The sequence below is a fragment of the Danio aesculapii genome, chromosome 6 (assembly GCF_903798145.1).
Source record: "Danio aesculapii chromosome 6, fDanAes4.1, whole genome shotgun sequence".
Lineage (NCBI taxonomy): Eukaryota > Metazoa > Chordata > Actinopteri > Cypriniformes > Danionidae > Danio > Danio aesculapii.
In genome coordinates this window covers 18,166,924-18,187,552 of record NC_079440.1, presented here as the reverse complement: position 1 = coordinate 18,187,552, position 20,629 = coordinate 18,166,924, and the positions used below count along the sequence as shown (strand labels likewise).

Sequence of the window (20,629 nt, the reverse complement as noted above, 5' to 3'; positions counted from 1 at the left end):
TAAAATTGAAAAAACATTTTCATTAACTGAAATGAAAAACTAGAACTAACTGAAACTGTATTGTTTACATACAAAACTAACTGAAACTAACTAAAATTACAGCAAAAATGTTTTTTGTTTTCATGTTTGTAAATGTATTTAATACAGTCTTTTAGAAGTAAATCTATTTACTTTGCACTGCCAGTTGGAGATATATCCAGCTGCAGACTTGCAGCCCCACAAACGTTTCAGCACACACAATCTAGGACACACAATCTAGGCAGGGGCGAACTGTATATGGTTATGACATAATAAAAAACATTGGCAAATTATATTTGAATCGATTGTTAGACTTCCAGTTTCTTGTGTGTTTTACAAACTCTAAACACATTGTTTTACTAGTACTTGTGTGCATTTACATGTCTACAACATAAAATTAGCATTGGGTGGTTAAAAACACTGCATAATTGTGATAATATGACACGTCTTTCTCTGCCTCAGCCAACGCACCAAAGCTCAGTTTGACTTTTTCACGCCATGCTTGTCAAGCTGGATCACAAGTAAAAATCTTTTACAGTCATTGGCAATCACCAGCACCAGGGGCATTTGGTTCCTCACTTCAAAATGGAACAAAAGTTGGATTCCGTAGTAATTTACTCTGCAGTTGCTCCCTTCCTCCTCATAAAAGACTCCAACATGTTGAGGTGCTGGATCACTGCCGTGGTTCTCTCATCATCCCTTTTGCATATTTAGCCGTTAACACACTTTTTTTGTTTATTTAGTGTGAAATGCTCCCACACCTTGAATGACTAGGGTCGCACAGATTTCTCTGCCTTCGCCATGTATCTTTCCTCTAACGTTACCTTCGCTCATTTTTTTGCTTCGTCCTGTCTATGAGTTGCAGAACTCTGCTGGCGTAAGTGCGCAAGAAATTCAGAGTGCGTTGGCTCTGCTCTGCGCTCAACTAAAGTTTTTTTAGTAATCGAAAGTCTCCGCGTCATGCAACACGACGAAACGTAGGCAACGCTTTTAGTTATTGATTTTAATTGATTTAATTGCTACGTTGTTGCAGCTGCTTATGTGTTGCCAACTCGTTGTTGCAGAGTTGGCAACACATAAGCAGTCCAATCCAAACAACAAACACAGGGGCAAATCCAGACGACGTAGTACGAGTGCAGGCAGAAGTTTGTTAACACAGCAATCAGTCCAAAACAGATCAAGAGACACAGGGGCAAATCCAGCAGACGTGGTGAGAAGGCAGGCAAATGTTCAAGGCAACAAGAAGCAATCCAAAACAGAGCAAGAGGGCAAAGACAGATAACGTACGTGATCAAAGCAGGCTGGGTCATACACAGGCAGGTAGTCATGAAAGTCACTTGGAACGCTTGGTAAGGTAAACTGGCAATACTTTGCAAGGAAGCATGGCCTGAGCTCTTGCTGAAATACAGCATAAACAAGAAGTGACTGCAGAGGGAGCGGAGCCGAGTCAGTAGTCGGGCGAGGGCTCCCTCTGCTGGCGTGTAGTTACAGCCCCCTTCTTTTTTAAATATTTCCCAAATGATGTTTACCAGAGCAAGGAAATTTTCACAGTATGTCTGAAAATATTTTGTCTTCTGGTGAAAGTCTTATTTGTTTTTATTTCTGCTAGAATGAAAGGAGTTTTTAATTTTTTAAAAACAATTTTAAGGTCAAAATTATTAGCCCCTTTAAGCTATATATTTATAGCTATATATATTTTTTCAGATAGTCTACAGAACAAGCCATCGTTATACAATAACTTGCCTAATTACCCTAACCTGCCTAGTTAACCTAATTAACCTAGTTAAGCCTTTAAGTGTCACTTTAAGCTGTATAGAAGTGTCTTGAAAAATATCAAGTAAAATTTTATTTACTGTCATCATGGCAAAAATGACATAAATCAATTATTAGAATTGAGTTATTAAAACTATTATGTTTAGAAATGTGTTCAAAAAAATTTCTCTCCGGCGGGCTAATAATGCTGACTTTAACTGTATATCTTTATCTTTAGTGAAATACATATACACATTTCATGCTGTGTCTTTTACTTTTTAAACGTGCCTTATAGTGTATTGATTCAATTGCTCTCTGATATCCACATAGTAGGTACTGTATGTGGCTTTATGTATGTAAGTTAAAGAATTCTCCAGAAATTATTTCATATGCTCATTTATAACACCAGCAAATGCCCTCAAAATCAGATGCTTGGCTTTAACCATCCAAGTAAGAGTACCACATACACGGTAAGGTTAATATAAGCTTAGATAAACTTAAAAATAAAAGGCAACGATCATTGTTGTAATCTCACTAGGAAACATTGTGTCTAATCAAACACAGCCTGCAGCATGCATATTAATCATCCCGTGCAATGTAAATGTTCTGTTTTGTTTTGATTGACCTGTTTTTAACTGGGATTTTACACTAATGGAATTTACTTAAAAAGGAGGATACGAAACCATTTGAGGCAGATGGTATGTTATTTCCATGTACTGAACTTGTATTATTCACATTTTCATGATATGGCACCTTTAAAGTGCTTTCCCCTAGAGATGTGCGCTAGTTTCTCGGCAAAACCCAGGAGTTTTTGCATGCATATAAACCTACACTGTAAAATGCTGTTTTAAGAGTCTATTATCAGTAACATTTAATATATTATATTACATGGCATAATTTATTATGTTATATGGCTTCATGCAATAGCAGTTGGACCAATCCAATCTCATTGTTAGATCAATTTTACATGGTTGTGATTTCGAATGAATCGTATGAAAATCTTGAGCACCACTGTGAAATATTTGCCTTAAACCTACACTGGAAGGACTTGTATAGCTTCTTGCTAGTTATTATTAATGGAAATGTCATCTGTGTGTGTATTTGACAGGTATAATCCTGATGATGAACCTCTGTGAGGAGATCCATGTGTATGAGTACATTCCTTCTATGAGACAAACCGATCTGTGCCATTATCATGAGCTGCATTATGACATGGCGTGCACATTTGGGGCGTACCACCCTCTGCTTTACGAGAAACTGCTTGTCAAGCGCATGAGCACAGCCTCAGAAGAGGACCTCAGGAAAAAGGGAAAGGTCACACTGCCAGGATTCAGTAAGATCAAGTGTCCGCTGTGATTTACAGACTCAAACACATCAAGACTTGCATGTCTTCAAATACAGTCCAATCAGAAGAAACCCCAGGCCATCTACAAGGCGTTTTGTGTATATTTCTTGTAGCAGTCTAAGAGTAGACATTATAATGAGGAGATTTATACACAGCACTCATTAAAGACTACGTTTTAGAGATTGTACATACAAAACCTGGTTGTACAGGGCACATTCAAGGTTAAGTCTAACTTACATATAACTGTACATATAAAGATCCTCTTACATTTCCTGAGTGGATTGAAATTCTAGTTTGCATTTAAGTATAAGACCAGGAAAAAAAGTGGTCAGAGAGGACTAAATTACAAAAGGTTTTAATTTCCCAAACGTTGCAATTTAAAAAAAAACCCTCTGTCATTAACAATAATGCTGCTCATATTTTGTCTAGATCTAAAATGATATTAAGATTTTTTCTCATTGTTAATGTTAAGTGTGGTAACTTGCAGTATAAACAACCCAGGATCATTCTGATTACGTACCCCATATACATTTCTGGAGAGCGCCAAATACATCCCAAAAGGTACATTTTAAGTGCGTTCGACTTTCGCAGATCGAATGAAATCTCTCTTAAAGCGGTGCATGCCGGTTAGAAATTTTGTGCGGCTTAACACTGCGCAGATGCCACGTGACTGTCACATGTGGTATCAAAATACCACGACAGTGCTCTGAGATCAGTGCTGGTGCAGCACCTGAAAGACTGCAAGAGTTGCGATGACGAAACCGATATTACACAATTGGCTGAGTTCACTGCATGACAACAACCACGTGAGTTTCGAGTTTATTAACCTATTAGCCTGCTCTCAGCTAATAATTTTTGCGAATTCGCCAGAGGCCGCTGTGTACGCTTTTTGAGATCTCAAATTTCTCTTGTGAGTGCCATTTGCACCTGTTCTTCTCGCATAAATACAATAGAGCCCACTGTTAACTGACTGACTGACTGACTGACCAACCGATCCCCCAACCCTCCTCCTTCTGTAAACCCAACCGACAGTGTTTTCAAAAGCAATCCAGAAAAATAAAAGCCCTCGCGGCAATCTGATTTTTACCGACTTTTACTGATTTTATTTCTTTTTTGGCTTTTGGTTTTGTCTTACCTGCTTTCTGGAACCATTCTTTGCCAGACTCAAACCCTATCGTCAAGGTCAACTCCGCTCTGCATCTCAAATCCTCTGACTTATGCAGTGAGCCACTGGACAAACTGATAACAGCAGAAAAAGCTGTCCACACGGAGGTAAGCAGTCAGCTGGTAAGCGTGAAAAGAAGCACCGTCATACCGTTCTGTAGCATTCGTTTTAAAGATGAAATACAGACATGTGTCCCTCTGGCTACATAAATCGCAATCTCCAGAAATGTATATACGGCTACGTTTTCAGAATGAACCTATGTTGAGTATAAAATGAGTTAAAATGACCATTCAGAGTAAACTTTGATGAAAATGGTTGACATCTGTTAGATGACCCTTATAGATAAAACTGTTATTATAAAATAAAGCCAAGATAATTGGATTTCCATTGTAGATCAATGATCAGTATCTTTTTTAAATGTTTTGTAATTTATTATTTTTTAATGTGAACTATTTCCGACAAATCTCTCTGGCAAGAATGTTCAACACTCACCTTTGATTTGTGTATTTCTAAAACAGCTAATATATTCTGTCAGTGTTGTTTCAAGCTGTATCAAGAATTATTATGCTGTTGTCGTGTAAAGAACTCACATTAGAATGGGGTTTAGTGTTATTTATAACTTTTTACAATCAATACAGTACTTAAAATTGTTCCTTGTAAAATCTGTTTTTTTTTAATTGTGGATCTAGATTTATACTTTGTAAAAACAATGAAATCAGAAGAAATGTTTTGAAGAAACTTTGTTGCTCTTATGTGGTTGTTTTTCTCAGTGTATATCATGGGTATGAAAGCTTGTTTCTGCCATGGAAAAAAGAGATAAACATCCACACAATTCTGATATTGTCACAAGTTTTAGTGAGAAAATCACAGTTTGGAATGTATATCTCTTGATTATACATTTTATGTTGTTTTTTTTACTCAGAATTAATAGGTTTAAACTTGCAATTGTGTTATACTTTGTTGAAAAGTTGTCAAATGAAATTTAAAATTTAAATTCTGTGAAGTCAGCAAATCTCACAATTGTGTGGAAAAATAGCAAATTGCAATATAAACACAGACTGCATTACAATATAAAACTTAAAATTCCAAGATAAATAAATGTGATATGGTGGCGCAGTGGGTAGCATGTTTGCCTCACAGCAAGAAGAGTTCACCTATACCACATGTCTTTGTGTTAAAAACCCACGCAAACATGGGAAGAACATGCAAACTCTGCACAGAAACACCAACTGACCCAGCCGAGGCTCGAACCAGCGACCTTCTTGCTGATTCACACACATACACTACGAACAATTTAGCTTACCCAGTTGGGTAAGCTAAATTGTCCATAGTGTATGTGTGTGAATCAGTGTGTACAGATGTTTCCCAGTGATGGGTTGCAGCTGGAAGGGCATCCGCTGCGTAAAACATGCTGGATAAGTAGGCAGTTCATTCCGCGGTGGCGACCCCAGATTAATAAAGGGACTAAGCCGAAAAGAAAATGAATGAATAAATGTGATAATAAAAAATGCACAGTTACCTCTTCTATTAATTTATTTATTTTCATAATTATGTGTCAGAAACAAGCTACCATATAATTCCTCATGATTCAGTGCTCATCAAAAAGTTGGATATATCTCACCTGTTTGTTCATGAGAATGTAAATGAGAGGATTGATAACGGTGCTGCTTTTGGCAAGGAGGGATGGCACCACGCTCGCAATGGGTGTGATCATCCCCGGACGTCCGAATGTGGCCATCATTGCAACAACTCCATAAGGCATCCAGCACAAAAGGTAGCACACCACTGTAGTGATGACCATAAATAAAATGTGGTACTCTCTCCGCCGTGCTGCTGTTTTCCTGATACGCCCTACCTGTGGAAAAAAAACCCTTGCATTTTGTTGTTTGCATCTGCAGAATTAGACTTTTATACAAATGCTTTAAGTGGTTTCTGATCCACAGTGGAAAGAAGAAACCACTGACTCATTGGGTACATGAATATATTGTATTGATGTTTATAAAACTAATGAAGTGAATGTGAACACATTTAATAAACTGCATTCCATTGAATCATATTTATCATATTATGTCATAGAAGCTCTTCTTTATTATAGTGTAACAAAAACAACAAATTTAATTCTAAAAGACATGCAAGAGTATGGTAAAAACCTGTTAATTTGTTAATGGTAATATTGGTGTAATATTAAATTAAAAACCATCAAACAGAAACCATTAATGAGTGAAAAAGTACAAGCTGCAGTTTTAAATTTTGCTGTGAAAAAAAACACATTGGCTGCATCCAAAACCACATACTTCCATATTATACAGTACGCTAAAATCAGTATGCGAGCCGAGTAGTATGTCTGAATTCACAGAAAATCAGTATGCGAGAAGTACCCAGATGACTTACTACTTCCGGCGAGATTCTGAAGTGCGCATCCCATGCATGCTGCGATATCCCATGATGCCCCGCGAGAGAATTCATGAATGGGAGTGAAGCAACGCAACTGACGCAGGTAGGTCATGTGACCATGACAAAATGGCGGATGTAGTACGTCTGAATTCCATTCATACTTTTCACATTCATACTGTATAGAACGTACTTTTCTAACGACCGAGTAGTACGTTTCAATTCAAATGCAGTACTTACTGAGTCGTAGGCGGTTTCGGACGCAGCCATTGTAATTTTCTGAATTTCATGTGACATTCCTTTATTCATTTAACTAATTATTTTTCTTAATTTGTGTGCTTTTTATCATAAGGTATCATTGTTCATGTTACTTTGGTCAATTAATATTTACTGAATTACATTAGCTTAGTGTATTACACTCCAAAAATATCATTGATGCTTGATCAAACTTCTAATTTAAAATGAAATAGCAAAATTCTTGAGATTTTTTTCAGGACAATTTAATTGTTGTATGTTCAATCCACTTAAGTTTGTTAAGTTAACTTAATGATTTGTGTTAGGATAACATAAATGAATTGTGTGGAACCCAGCATTTTGTACAGTGTAGATTGATAGTGTTTTGTATTTGCTTATGTTAAACAAATAATAATAATTCTCAGATTCTTTGCCAACTGCATTAAACACACTACGGCAGCATTTGACTTTCTTCTTTCAGACAAACACAGTTGGAGTAGTTTTCAATTCTACTTCCATGCTGTATAAAGGTGTTTGGGTAGTGGTTCTTTTTTTAAGCTTCCAAGAAACCATAAATACTTTGTAAAACTGACACATATGAACCAATGAATGTGTTTTTGTAACAAAAATATTTTTTATTCAATTAAAATATACACTCACCAGCATCTTTATTAGGTACACCTTACTAGTACCGGGTTGGACCCTCTTTTGCCTTAAGAATTGCCTTAATCCTTCGTGGCATAGATTCAACAAGGTCTGGAAATATTCCTGAGAGATTGTGGTTCATTCATACTGACAGGATAGCATCACGCAGTTGCTACAGATTTACTTGTTTACTTGCTACATCTATGATGCAAATCTCCCATTCCCCCACATCCCAAATCTGCTTTATTGGATTGAGATCTGGTGATTGTGGAGGCCATTTGAGTACAGTAAACTCATTGTCATGTTCAAGAAAGCAGTCTGAGATGATGCGTGCTTTATGACATGGCTCATTATGCTGCTGGAAGTAGCCATCAGAAGATGGGTACACTGTGGTCATAAAGGGACGGACATGGTCAGCAACAATACTCAGGTAGGTTGTGGTGTTGATACAATGCTCAATTGGTACTAATGAACCCAAATGTGCGAAGAAAATATCCCCACACCATTACACCAGCCTAAACCGTTGATACAAGGCAGAATGAATCCATGCTTTCATGTTGTTAATGACAAATTCTGACCCTACCATCCGAATGTCGCAGCAGAAATCAAGACATCAGATCAGGCAACATTTTTCCAAAATTGGAGATTTGGAAAAATGTCTGTTGTCCAATTTTGATGAGCCTATGCAAATTGTAGCCTCACTTTCCTGTTCTTAGCTGACAGGGGTGGCAGGCCGTGTGGTCTACTGCTGCTGTAGCCCATCTGCCTCAAGGTTTGAGGTGTTGTGCGCACAGAGATGCTCTTCTGCATACCTCGGTTGTAACAAGTGATTATTTGAGTTACTGTTACCTTTCTATCAGCTCGAACCAGTCTGGCCATTCTCCTCTGACCTCTGGCATCAACAAGACCTTTGTGCCCACATAATTTATTTGGAGATTATTTGTGATATATATTTTTTATAAAAAAAAAATTATTTACTTGATTTCATCAATATATTTACCCCTAGTACATCCCTCAGGTTAAATTTGATATTTGAATTTAATTGTGTATATTTATTTTAAAATTCTACATTCATTGGAGGGGTAAAAGTCTTAGTTTTACTATTCACATTAGCACTAGGAATACATACACAAAACAATTTGTTTATAATTAAAAAAAGAAACAAATGTGTTCCTCATGTCAATTTGACCCAAATAGATTTATCAAAAACTTATATGATAAAATATAGGATGTTTTTTGTTAAATGAGACATTTTCTTTAGCCTTCTACATATATGTGGTTATGAGAGAGTTTTAAAACCAAATGTTAAAATTTGCAGCAAAATGTGTTAATTTAGACATATGAGGTAAGAATCATGAAATATAATGCTATATTATTTCTCTACAGCAAAGACATCCAATGTGAGACTGAGCTGAATTAAATTAAGTGACTGTGGTAGACGCTCAGCTGTTCTGAGTATGTCAGATCCACTGGGATATTGACCCACAATCATTCCAAAGATTTTTCCTGAGTACACTTCCTAGAAAAATTGTCCAAAAAATATATACGTGCAAAATAAATAAACAATTCCGAATGGTAGTTCTTTATCTAAAATTCCTTACACTGCAGGTCAGAGGAAAAAGGAGATACTAGTTCTGATAGAAAAAAATAGCTCAAATCACCACTCATTACAACATTACACAGAAAAGCATGTAGTATCCATCATGCGTTGCATCACCAGTTTCAGAGTTCACATTTACAGATATTTGACTGAATAGGATATGCGTATTTAGCATGCTGTCCGGGGAGAGGGCTCTGAGCTCTGAAAGACACCCTAACTCATGTTATTTCCCTCATCAGGTTAGACAGAGAGATAGGGGTCTGAGCACAGTGTCTAGCCCGGCTCCAGAACACTCCCACCCCAGATTTATGTAGGTATCAGGTTTAATAGTGTGGAGCTGAGGTGGCAGAGGGATACTGAAGTCGAGAGAAAACAGAGGTATGATGTGTTTCACTATTTATAGGGCTTTGGTCTTAAGCTGATAGGATAAGAGTTGGATTGTCGTGTTTCTTCTGAAATTTGTTTATAAAACATCACCAAGACTGCTGTTACTGATGTAATGGTGTGGGGAATTTATTCTTGGCACACTTGAGGGCCATTAGTATACCATTCGAGCATAGTCAAAACCCCAAAGCCTATCTGAGTATTCTTGCTGACCACAGAGAATCTTGTGAGGGCTCCCTGTAGCAAGAAACAAATCCCGTCACAAAGCTTGAATCCTCTCAGACTGGTTTCTTATACACGACAATGTGTTTACTACTCAAATGGCTTGGAGGTCACCAGAACTCAATCAATAGAGCATATTTGATATGTGGATGTGGATCTGCAACTTAAAAATCTGTTGATGACAACGTCATTATTGGTCTGAAATCTCAGAGGAATGTTTCCTGAAAACTCTTAAATCTTTGCCACAAACAATTAAGGCATCTGAAGGCAATAAAGGGGGTCCAGCTCAGTACAAGTAAAGTATACTTCAAGTGGCCAATCTTTTTCATTTACAATTTCAGGATTTGCCCAGTTTCCCCCCGCAAAAAAAAAACAAAAACTTTGTGATAAGCTTTAATCAGAGCCACCAGTTTTTTTGTGATTTTGCGATCGCTGAATCAAATGCAAAATTAACAAAAAGTTGCAATCCTGCAAAATTCTTAATTTAAACAGAAAATAATCGCAAAAAACATCCAATTCCAAACCTTAACCCTCTCATCCACGGTGTCCACATTTGTGGACAGTTAATTTAACTTAATTTAAGGTTCATTAATCATGGTAATTTTCTCCAAACCACTTGAGGGCAGTGTAAGTAGACTGTCAGCAGTATTGTCATAGTGGCTACTCTCTTTCATTTCAGTTATTCCTTGCTAGATGACATCATAAATCCAAGATGGCTCATGGTGATGGCTGTGTGCTAAATGCCTCAGGCATATCTGTGAAAAACTTTTATTTAAGGTCTATCAAGGTCTATCAAGGTAAAAAAAAAAAAATAAGTATGTCCAGTAAAGTATGATGAATATGTTAGTAATTTAGAGTAGAATGTAGTTTTTATTCACCAAAAACCAACTGTCCACATATGTGGACGTCATGCAACACAGGAGTCAGATTGCATAAAAGTCCATTTTTCTGTAACCTGTTGGAATATATATTTATTTTTTTCAAAGATGTTATAAATTGTCTTATATTGTAATAAAACAGACGTTTAACAAATATATCAACATAAATAGTCATTTAAAATGACATATTACAGCATTAAATGGCATTTGTACACATTCATATGGAAACAAATTAGCATTTTTCCTTCTAAACAGGGAAAGAATAGTTCAAGACGTCAGTACAGAATAATTGAGAATATTCCAGAGGGCAGTGACAGTGACAGCAGTGATGAGTATATGCCAGAAAATAACATACCCATAGTGCAAACATTATATATATATATATATATATATATATATATATATATATATATATATATATATATATATATATATATATATATATATAACTATTGTTATTAGTGTTCCTACAATATGTGTTTTATTGCTATTTTATTGTACTATTGTTTTTAATTAATGAGCTGATATGAATAGAATAACAGGCCATTAAAAAACACAATATTCCATATTGTCAGCTATGTCTTTTGTCCCATTTTACACCTTTGTTGCATGGTGTCCATGTAGGTGGACAGTTAAATAATTTTTAAATAAAACAAGTAAAAATGGATTTAAATTTTAGTGTCATATTAAAGTTATAAATAGGGATGTGCAAAATTATTCGATTAATCGATTGCATCAGCGACGATCGAGCATGAAAACGATGATCAATTGGCTCTAAAATTAAATTCCTTTTATTCTTTCTGATTGGTTATACTGGTATTTGGGCGGTAGTTTGATATTTGATTGGTCATGGCTGCAGAGAGTTGCGGTCTAGAGGCGAGACCTGAGCGCAGATAGAGTATAAGTGGGTCACACACCAGAAGCGCCGTGTCGCGCCACGGCCCACATATTGTCATGCGTTTCAGAATTCTAAACGTATGTTTCTATCAGGGTACACAGCGGTGCCTAGCCACAACTCAGGACACTTCATATTTTTGCCGCACCACAGAGCGCCATCTGAATAGTTTCATTTTAAATACCATGCGAATGTGCACGTCTGGTGTGTGATACTTTTTACCTCTCTGATTCATCATCTCTCCTTTCTGCTTCATAGCCATATAGTCAAAATAAGATCATCATCATATTATAACTTTAGTTTTGTCGATTTGCAAAGCTTGCTGCATGCTGACACCTCTGCATAAAAGTTACTCCGGTTTCACAGTAAGCGGTGTGTATTTTATCAGCGTGCATTTAAACAACCGGTATTCACACCGGGAGCAGAGCAGTGTGTGAGGCGCGCGGGAATGGTTTTCTGCGCACATGCATGCGTCAGTTTGCTTTCACCACCATTGTTTCAGTTGCGCATAGAGAATAACAAACTTGCGCATGCAAAATACGAAAAATGTGAATGGCATCTAGCGTCTTTATTTGGGGATTACTACTTTAATTTAATACACTTGCATAAAGTAAATCGTATCTCAAAGCTTTTACTGGGGCTCGTTTTTTTCGTACCGTCTCCCCATGCCACCCCTCAGCAAGATGCCGTCCTGGGCATCGACCATATTGCCCATGCCTAAATACGCCACTGCTCACACTTCTTTAAATGTTTACTGTGTTAAGCAATATTGATCCAGATTTTTAATAGCCCAACAGCGTTGATTTAATTGTTTTCTGAATCCTGTCATAGTTTTATCAACACCATTTTTAACAGGGCTTTACATAAAATGTATATATATTTTGAATTGAATGTTATTTAATTGTTGCTATAATGCACACACACCCCGGTCTCTTGCTTAAGCTCCACCCCCGATTAATCAATGAATCGTTTGTCGAACTTGTGGATTAATGGAAATGAAGAATAGTCAGAAATGCCCATCCCTAGTTATAAAAATAATAATAAAAAATCTAAATGTTTTTATATAATCAAATTAGATTTATTTCAGTTTGCAATGAATTGTTTTACATGACTTATAGATGTTGCATACGCAGTGCATGTGATGTATTTGAGTGTCTCATCTGCGCCCTCACAATCATTACATTACATAGAAGGTGAGGGGCAATTGTTTTGCAGCCTGTGCAGTAAGTAGACGTGGATGAAGCGCAAGTGATTTACATGTGAAGTCAATGCAAAGATGGGATTAGACATCCTGTGGTGCGAATTAGGCCTTTTGTGCGTTTGACGTGCTTCAGACTACAAAAGAAAGTGGGAGCAAACATCTATCAAATGGAGCAGTGGAAAAGCAAGCAGTTTACAGTGATCAGTTTTAAATCTTGTATTGACAAAAGACCAAAATAAAGAAGCTTTATTTTTATGATTTGTGTCATAGTCATTGTGTCAGATTGCACGTCAGATTGGACACCTGGCTACCTAACACAGACATAAAAAATTGTAAGAAAAATTAAAAAATAAAAACATTTTTACGCAAATTTTTCCACAAATTTCTGGGAATTACCTCCACAAAGTCATTTTTACTGCAAATAAAAAAAAAAAAAAAACTAAAAAATTCATGGAAAAACTAGAGGGTCTGTTTAATTAAGTGTTTTTAAATCAGGTTGGTGACATCAGTTCTTTCTTGTAATTTAATAATAATAATAATAATAAGTATTATATTAATAATAAGAATTGTTATAATAATAATAATAATAATAATAATAATAATAAAGGCCTAATTCGCAATACAGGATGTCTAATCCCATCTTTGCATTGACTTCACATGTAAATCACTTGCGCTTCATCCACGTCTACTTACTGCACAGGCTGCAAAACAATTGCCGCTCACCTTCCATTTAATGTAATGATTGTTTGCATATTCTCCCCATGTTCATGTGGGTTTCCTCCAAGTGCTCCAGTTTCACCCACAGTCCAAAGATATACAGTACAGGTGAATTGAATAAAACTAAACTGGCCATAGTGTATGTGTGTGAATGAGTGTGTATGGGTGTTTTCCAGCACTGGGTTGCAGCTGGATGAGCATCCGCTGTGTAAAACATATGCTGGTTAAGCTGGCGGTTTATTCTGCTGTGGCGACTGATAAATAAAGGGACTAAGCCAAAGGAAAATCAAATAAAATAAAATTATTATTTTATAATAATAAAATATTATCACTGTAAATTTATGTTAAATCTGTACTTTTTATCGACTATTTTAAAAGTAACATTCTGGCAGTCGACTTCTGCAACCATTTTCTAAAACTATAGAGTTCACACCCCCCCCCCCCCACACTTTATTTTATAAGCTAGAACTGAAAACCCAGAATTAATCTTGTTGGCTTTTTTATAAGTTTACATCAGCAACTTTCTTTTGACCTACTTCAGCCTAATAGAGCTGACTAGGAGAATTTCTGGCAGAGTGGAGAAAGTGCATCCCAGATATCGCTGGCTTTAACATCATTTGAGGTGGTTTAAACTTAATCTGGACTCTCAGACAGTTGACCTAGTTTTAGCCTGAGTCAGAGAGACATTGTTCCATAGAGGACTGGAGACTGCACTGCAGGCTATGAATAGTTGTGATGTAAAGCAGACTGCTTTCCCTGTGTAGTAATTTCATAAATACACTGTTATTTTTACTTGTGATGTGATGTTGTGACAGAATTTACCTGTTTGACAGCACAGATGAGTCGACTGTAACAGTATACCATGACCAGCACAGGGATTCCTAAGCAGAAAATAAACAGGCAGATGATGTAGGAATGCGACTGGGTGGTGTTGGCGGTCCATGTCACCGAACAACTGGTTCCTGCCCCTTCCAGCCCATAGCTGCTCCATCCCAGCAGAGGGGGAACCGTCCAGAACAGTGAGTAGAGCCAAGAGCCCCCGACTGCCATTAAGGGTTTACTGTAGTCCGGAGCCCTCTTGTTGTAAACAGTTAAAGTACTGTAACGATCATATGAAAGGATTGCCAGAGAGATCAACGATACAATCCCTGTCAAAAAACGAAAAAGAAAAATCTGTTTTACACACATGCTCATACTTAAAATTAGGTACACATTTTGTGATTTGGGGCCCTGAGCAATTACAGCCATGGGGCCCATGAGTCCTAAAATGCACCAATATCTACAGTACGTTTTAAACAATTTAGGCTCATTCTGAAAACGTAGCCCTATAAACGTTTCTGGAGATCATAAATTATGTAGCCAGAGCGACTTATGGCTGTATTTCGATTTAAAACTAATGTTACAGGGTGGTATGATGCCATTCCTTTTTACGCTTACCAGCTGATCGCTGGTACCTCCGTATACTTTCCTGCTGTTACCAGTTTGTCCAGTTAGCTCGCCATGTAAAATACACCTGTGGACTTGTGGCGCAGAGAGGAGTTGACCACGACAACAGGGATGGGCAAAAATACATTGAAATGTGAAAATAAAATAATAAATACCTTAATTTTACATGTACCAAAATAAACTACAAAATACAGCAGCCACAAAATAAAATACTGTATTTTAAAATACTACTAAAATACTTTTACAATGGAGCATGACATTTCTTTAAAAACCTTTAATCAATAGTCATATTTGATGAATCCCTTCATCATTAAACTGACTGAAATGCCAACTGGCCAAGCTAGGACTCGAATCAGTGACCTTCTTGTTGTGAGATGACAGTGCTAAGCCACTGAGACACCATGCCGCGGGGTGATATATGAAGAAAATAGTTTTTTTGCGATTGAAATCTTCTATACTTAATGTAAAATCATGGTTTCCTGGAGGGCGACGCGGAGGCGCAGTGGGTAGCACGCTTGCCTCACAGTAAGAAAGTCACTGGTTTAAGCCTCGGCTGGGTCAGTTGGTGTTTCTGTGTGGAGTTTGCATGTTCTCCCGGTGTTCACATGGGTTTCCTCCGGCTGCTCCGGTTTCCCCCACCAGTCCAAAGACTTCTATTTTCAATAATTGTTGACTTGCTCTCAAATATACCCTGCTATTTTTGTTATTTTCTTTATGTGTGCATAATTTCCATCCAAACTTCAATCATTGACCACCCTCTTAATTCATTTTATGTTCCGATCTTAAGCCTGTATATAACTGAGAAAGCATCAATCAGAGGTCGCTTTTTTATGGTGTCATCATATAGACTTCTTACAAAGTATTTTACAGTTTTTAAAAATACAAAAATACAAGACACTAAAGTATTTTGATACAAAATATGAAGCCATTTTCACAAACCCCTATCAAATACAAATTACACAATACTATTTTGTATTTAAAATAAGTATTTATAAATACTGCCCACCCCAGCACGACAACAAGGTTTGAGTGCACCTAAGAACGGTTCCAGAAAGCAGGTAAGATAAAAACAGAAGCCAAAAAATTAAATAAACAAGTAAATAACAGGGTGAGAAAGTAGCTTTTCATTTATTGCATTGCTTTTTAAAATTGTCGGTTGGTTTAGGGAAGTAGGTGGGCGGGTCAATCGGTGCTTTTGAAAACACTATTGGTTTGGTTTAGGGAAGGGTGAAGGGTGGGGGGATCAGTCGGTCAGTCAGTCAACTGCGGCCTCTGGTGGATTTACGCGAGAACAGCAGGTGTAAATGGCACTCTCGAGAGACATTTGCGATCTGAAAAAGCGTACAAACCTGCCTCTGGATTTGTTTAAAAAAAAAACAAAATCTGCAAAAAAAGTAGTTCCTGGGACATATTTGGCACTCTCCAGAAATGTATTTAGAGGTACGTTTTCAGAATGATCCTGTGTTTGTTTAAAAAAGATGTTAATTGACAAAAAATATAAATAAATCAACAAATTGGGGGGACAAATTTGCTTACACTAAAATTTTCTTTATTAGACCCTCACCATACAAAATATGACACAAAAACGATGCTATAGGTTTAATTTATACTTCTAGGCCAGGCGGATTTAACCAATAAGGAAAGTAAGCAGCTGTTTAGGGCCCCATGAAATTTAGGGGGCCCCATTCAATACCTAGATGTATAAATTATACATAACACCATTTTTTATCAGAATTTGTATAGCGAGATTAAATAAAAACAAAATAAATTTTTTGTGCAAAACAAATAAAATTTTAACGCAATTAAGCAAAATTGTCCCCCACCCCTAATCATTGAGCAGTGAAGCAGTCGAATCAGGTAAAGTTTTAGTTTTAAAAATGATTCATTATTTTTGTGTTATTTTTTATTTTTATTTATTGTTGTGAATTCATTTTAAGAAAACAAATTATATAAAATGTAGATATACGGTGCATTTTTGGACTGTTGGTTGTTGACTGTTGAATTGTTTAAGGCCCCTGAGTGGTTGCTTACTTTGCTTATTAGTTAAATCAGGTCCTGGTTAAAATGCAACTCTCATTTTACACAAGTATTACACAGCTCTTGGTTTTTTTTTATGTGAAAACTGTTAGTACATAATTAAATGGAAGCAGAAGTATACAGTATACTACTGACTTTCAAAAATGTTACATGTAAAATATGATCAGTTGTATGTATTTAGGTGCACTAAATTTGTAATCAACAGTTCTTGCTCTCATAGATTGACATGGTAAACGTTGTGAAATTTGTCACATAGCTGTCAGAAATTTACTCAGGTGGTACCTGTTCAAAAGATACATGTTTGTACCTATAGGATTACCATCCATCCTACACTCAAAAAAAATGTTGTTGCTTGTTCAACCTACTTATTTAAAATGAGCTGAAACAACAATTTTTGAGATGGTTGACTGGATCAACTTAATTGTTTTATGTTCAATCCACTTAAATTTGTAAAATACTAATAAGTTAACTTAATTCTTTCATGTTGTCACAACACAAATCTATTGTGTGGAACCCAGCATTTTTACCATGTATTTTTCCCAGCCTCACTGTAAAAAAAGGCTGGGTTCTACACAATTTCTTAATGTCACAAAACTAATTTATTATATAAGTTAGCTTAATAGTTATTGCAAATTTTAGTGGATTGAACATAAAACAATTAATTTGTCCCTCAAAAAACAACTCATTTTAAATAAGTACTTTTAACAAGCAACAAAAAGTGATTTTTTTGAATACATGTCCTATTTTGGGCACTATGAAGTGTCTGGCTGGAATTTGTAAATTTCCTAAAATAGCTGTGATTCTGCTTTTGCTTTCTTTTTTATTTCTTTAAAAAAAAATTTTTTTTTTTAAATTTTATTTATTTATTTATTTATTTATTATACAATTTCATGAAATGCATGCATTACAGTGATATTGCAGTGTCATGAAAAGCTGCAAATGCTTAACATTTTGGAAATTTATGTCATGAAATTCTATTGGGCACAGCCTAATCTGCTCGTACTACGTCATCAATTACATGGCACAGGTGATTGGTTGCTGTCGCTTCAGCAGCCAATGAGCTTGCTCCTCAACATTTCAAATGCTCAGTGTTTTTGCAGTATGCACAGATATGTGCAGCACGTTTTCAGATCCCTCCTCCCCAAGCTCCATCTTTGTATACAGTAGATCTGCTACAGGGTAACATGTGTAGAATGTTATGTTTGCAGCAGCAGTGTGGTGTAATCTCAGACAGCAGGTCAGTGAATATACTGGTGGTAGTAAGTATTGGTACTTGTTCTGCGTCAAACCAGCAGCAAAAGTCAAAACCAAAAAAAAGTCAAACCAGTCAAACCAGCAGCAGCAGCGTAGCAGATCTATACAGCCAAGAACAAAGATATCAACACTTCTAAAAACATATTCATTACCATATAATCTCTCAGAGAGATGTCATGACAGAAATCATGCTGTATGTATTAAAGTTCTGTGACAGTGACATGGTTGTAAATGCATTTGTTAAGTATTTAAAACCATCATCACTCAGCACCCCTGCTTTTTTTTTTGCAAACTGAAATATGTTCACCCTACCCAAAGACTCCATATTTGCTAACAAATGTGATGAGAAAAGTGAGGAAGCATTAAATGAGTAGTGACTGTGTTCACTATTTTACAGAAATTTATACTATAATCATCTTAAAGTGCCTTTAATTACTCACTGCAGTTGGTCTGATCTTTCCTGCCATGCTTAAATCTTAATTTTAACATTGTTATGCTAAGCCTCTTAACTACTCCTTGCAGCTATAATTAGAATTATCATTATTACATTTATTATTTCAGCAATTTTCAAACATTTTGATGGTAAAGACAGATAGGAGGATTAACTCACAAGAAACTCTTTTTTCTCAATTATAAACATAAGACATAACTTATTTTACAAAATAAAAAAGATCATCCTGCACACATTGCAGGTATGAGGAGAACTTCCTAGAAACAAACATCATAATATTTAACAATAGGGTATATGCAGAATATGCGGATGGACTTTTAACATTTCAGTAACCTGGGTCAAGCGCTTCTGGTGAACTGTATGCCGTACAAAATCGGTGTGCTTAATGTCTGTTTTTTTTAAACAGACTTATTTTTCACTGCTTGAATGATATATGATATAAAGTGGGTCTCAGAATGTACAAGAAGCCCTGCATTAAATTACAAATATTTTCTGCGCAATAACTTTAATATATAAACATTTATTTTTACCACAGTATATTCAATGGAGTTTCTGTGTGCATGTAAACGGCTTTTTATCTTGTTTTATGCTTGGACAACTTAATGAATGCTTAAGTCTATTTAGCAGATTGTATTTTAATTACATTAAAACTTTGATATTGTAAAAGAAACCATGTAACATTTATAGAAGTCACATTAACCGTTCACCAGAAGTTTATAAGTATGGGAAGAAACACTAGCTGTGCATATTCCCTATTTTAAAGAACAAAAGAAAAGATCAATATTTACTAAACAAAATGTTATTTATAACAATTCTCTTTGAATAATTGTTTATCTACGTCAGTGTAAATTAATAAATGTATGAGCTAAAGAATGTTTTTGCCAAGGTCTGTCTGAGTGCTTACTTTGATGTTTACCACCTCCCTGTTTTCATAGTTTTCAGTGTTTAGCTCCTATTCCAGTGTTTGATTACCTGGTCTCGATTGTCATTTGTCACTATGGTTACTGATTATGTTCACATCTGTCTGATTTAGTTACTCATTACCCATTATCTCATGTATTTTTTATATATATATATATATATACACACACATATATACATATATATATATATATATATATACATATATACACATACATATACTTAAATAAATATACAGTTGAAGCCAGAATTATTAGCCCCCCTTTGATTTTTTTTCTTTTTTTAAATATTATGTTTAACAGAACAAGGACATTTTCACAGCAAGTCAAATTTTTTCTTGTGGAGAAAGTCTTATTTGTTTTATTTCAACTAGAATAAAAGCAATTTTTAGTTTTTTAAAAACAATTTTAAGGTCAGAATTATTAGCCCCCTTAAGCTATATATATTTTTTTGATAGTCTACAGAAAAAACCATCGTTATACAATAACTTGCCTAATTACCCTAACCTGCCTAGTTAACCTATGTAAGCTAGTAAAACCTTTAGATGTAACTTTAAGCTGTATAGAAGTGTCTTGTAAAATATCTAGTCAAATAATATGTACTGTCATTATGGAAAAGATAAAATAAATCCGTTATTAGAAATGAGTTATTAAAACTATTATGTTTAGAAATATGTTAAAAAATCTGCTCTCCGTTAAACAGAAATAGGGTAAAAAATAACAGTGGGGCTTATATATATATATATATATATATATATATATATATATCAGAGGCGTGCGGTCAGGGGAGGCAGGTGAGGCAATAGTATACTAATGATAAAACAAATATTTGTTTTATAAATGCAATTTCTGTATGATTAAAATGATTTCAAGAATTTTTTTGATCAAAATCGCTGTATTTTGTGTATCTCCTGTTCAACTACAGTGTAGGAAGCGAGTTGAGGCAGCACCGAGCTCTGCCTCATTTCAGATTGTGTAATCCCTTACAAACGGGCTTGAGCGCTCCCCTTTTGCTCACTCAGTGTATGCTACCAATATAATGCTTTATTAAAATTTTTTTATACCATATAGACA

At 35.7% G+C, this 20,629-nt stretch overlaps 2 protein-coding genes across 3 annotated transcripts in view; one reads left to right on the top strand and one right to left on the bottom strand.

Annotated features, from left to right (window-relative positions):
• Positions 1–20,629, bottom strand: part of tmtops2a (teleost multiple tissue opsin 2a) — an 81,528-nt gene that overhangs the window by 10,923 nt on the left and 49,976 nt on the right. Inside the window, exons 2-3 of the mRNA XM_056459700.1 lie at positions 14,270–14,595; positions 5,902–6,135 (exon numbers count right to left, since the gene is read on the bottom strand). Coding sequence (XP_056315675.1) covers positions 5,902–6,135; positions 14,270–14,595 — 560 coding nt within the window. The remainder of the gene's footprint in view (positions 1–5,901; positions 6,136–14,269; positions 14,596–20,629) is intronic.
• The window catches only part of st6gal2b (ST6 beta-galactosamide alpha-2,6-sialyltranferase 2b), a 78,715-nt gene that overhangs the window by 50,144 nt on the left and 7,942 nt on the right, over positions 1–20,629 (top strand). Inside the window, exon 6 of one of the 2 annotated variants that reach the window (XM_056459698.1) lies at positions 2,879–3,934. The exons of the other annotated variant lie outside the window; for it this stretch is intronic. Within the exon in view, the coding sequence (XP_056315673.1) occupies positions 2,879–3,126 (248 nt within the window). The 3' untranslated portion in view covers positions 3,127–3,934. Of the gene's footprint in view, positions 1–2,878; positions 3,935–20,629 lie in introns of those variants that run through there. 2 annotated transcript variants of the gene reach the window in all.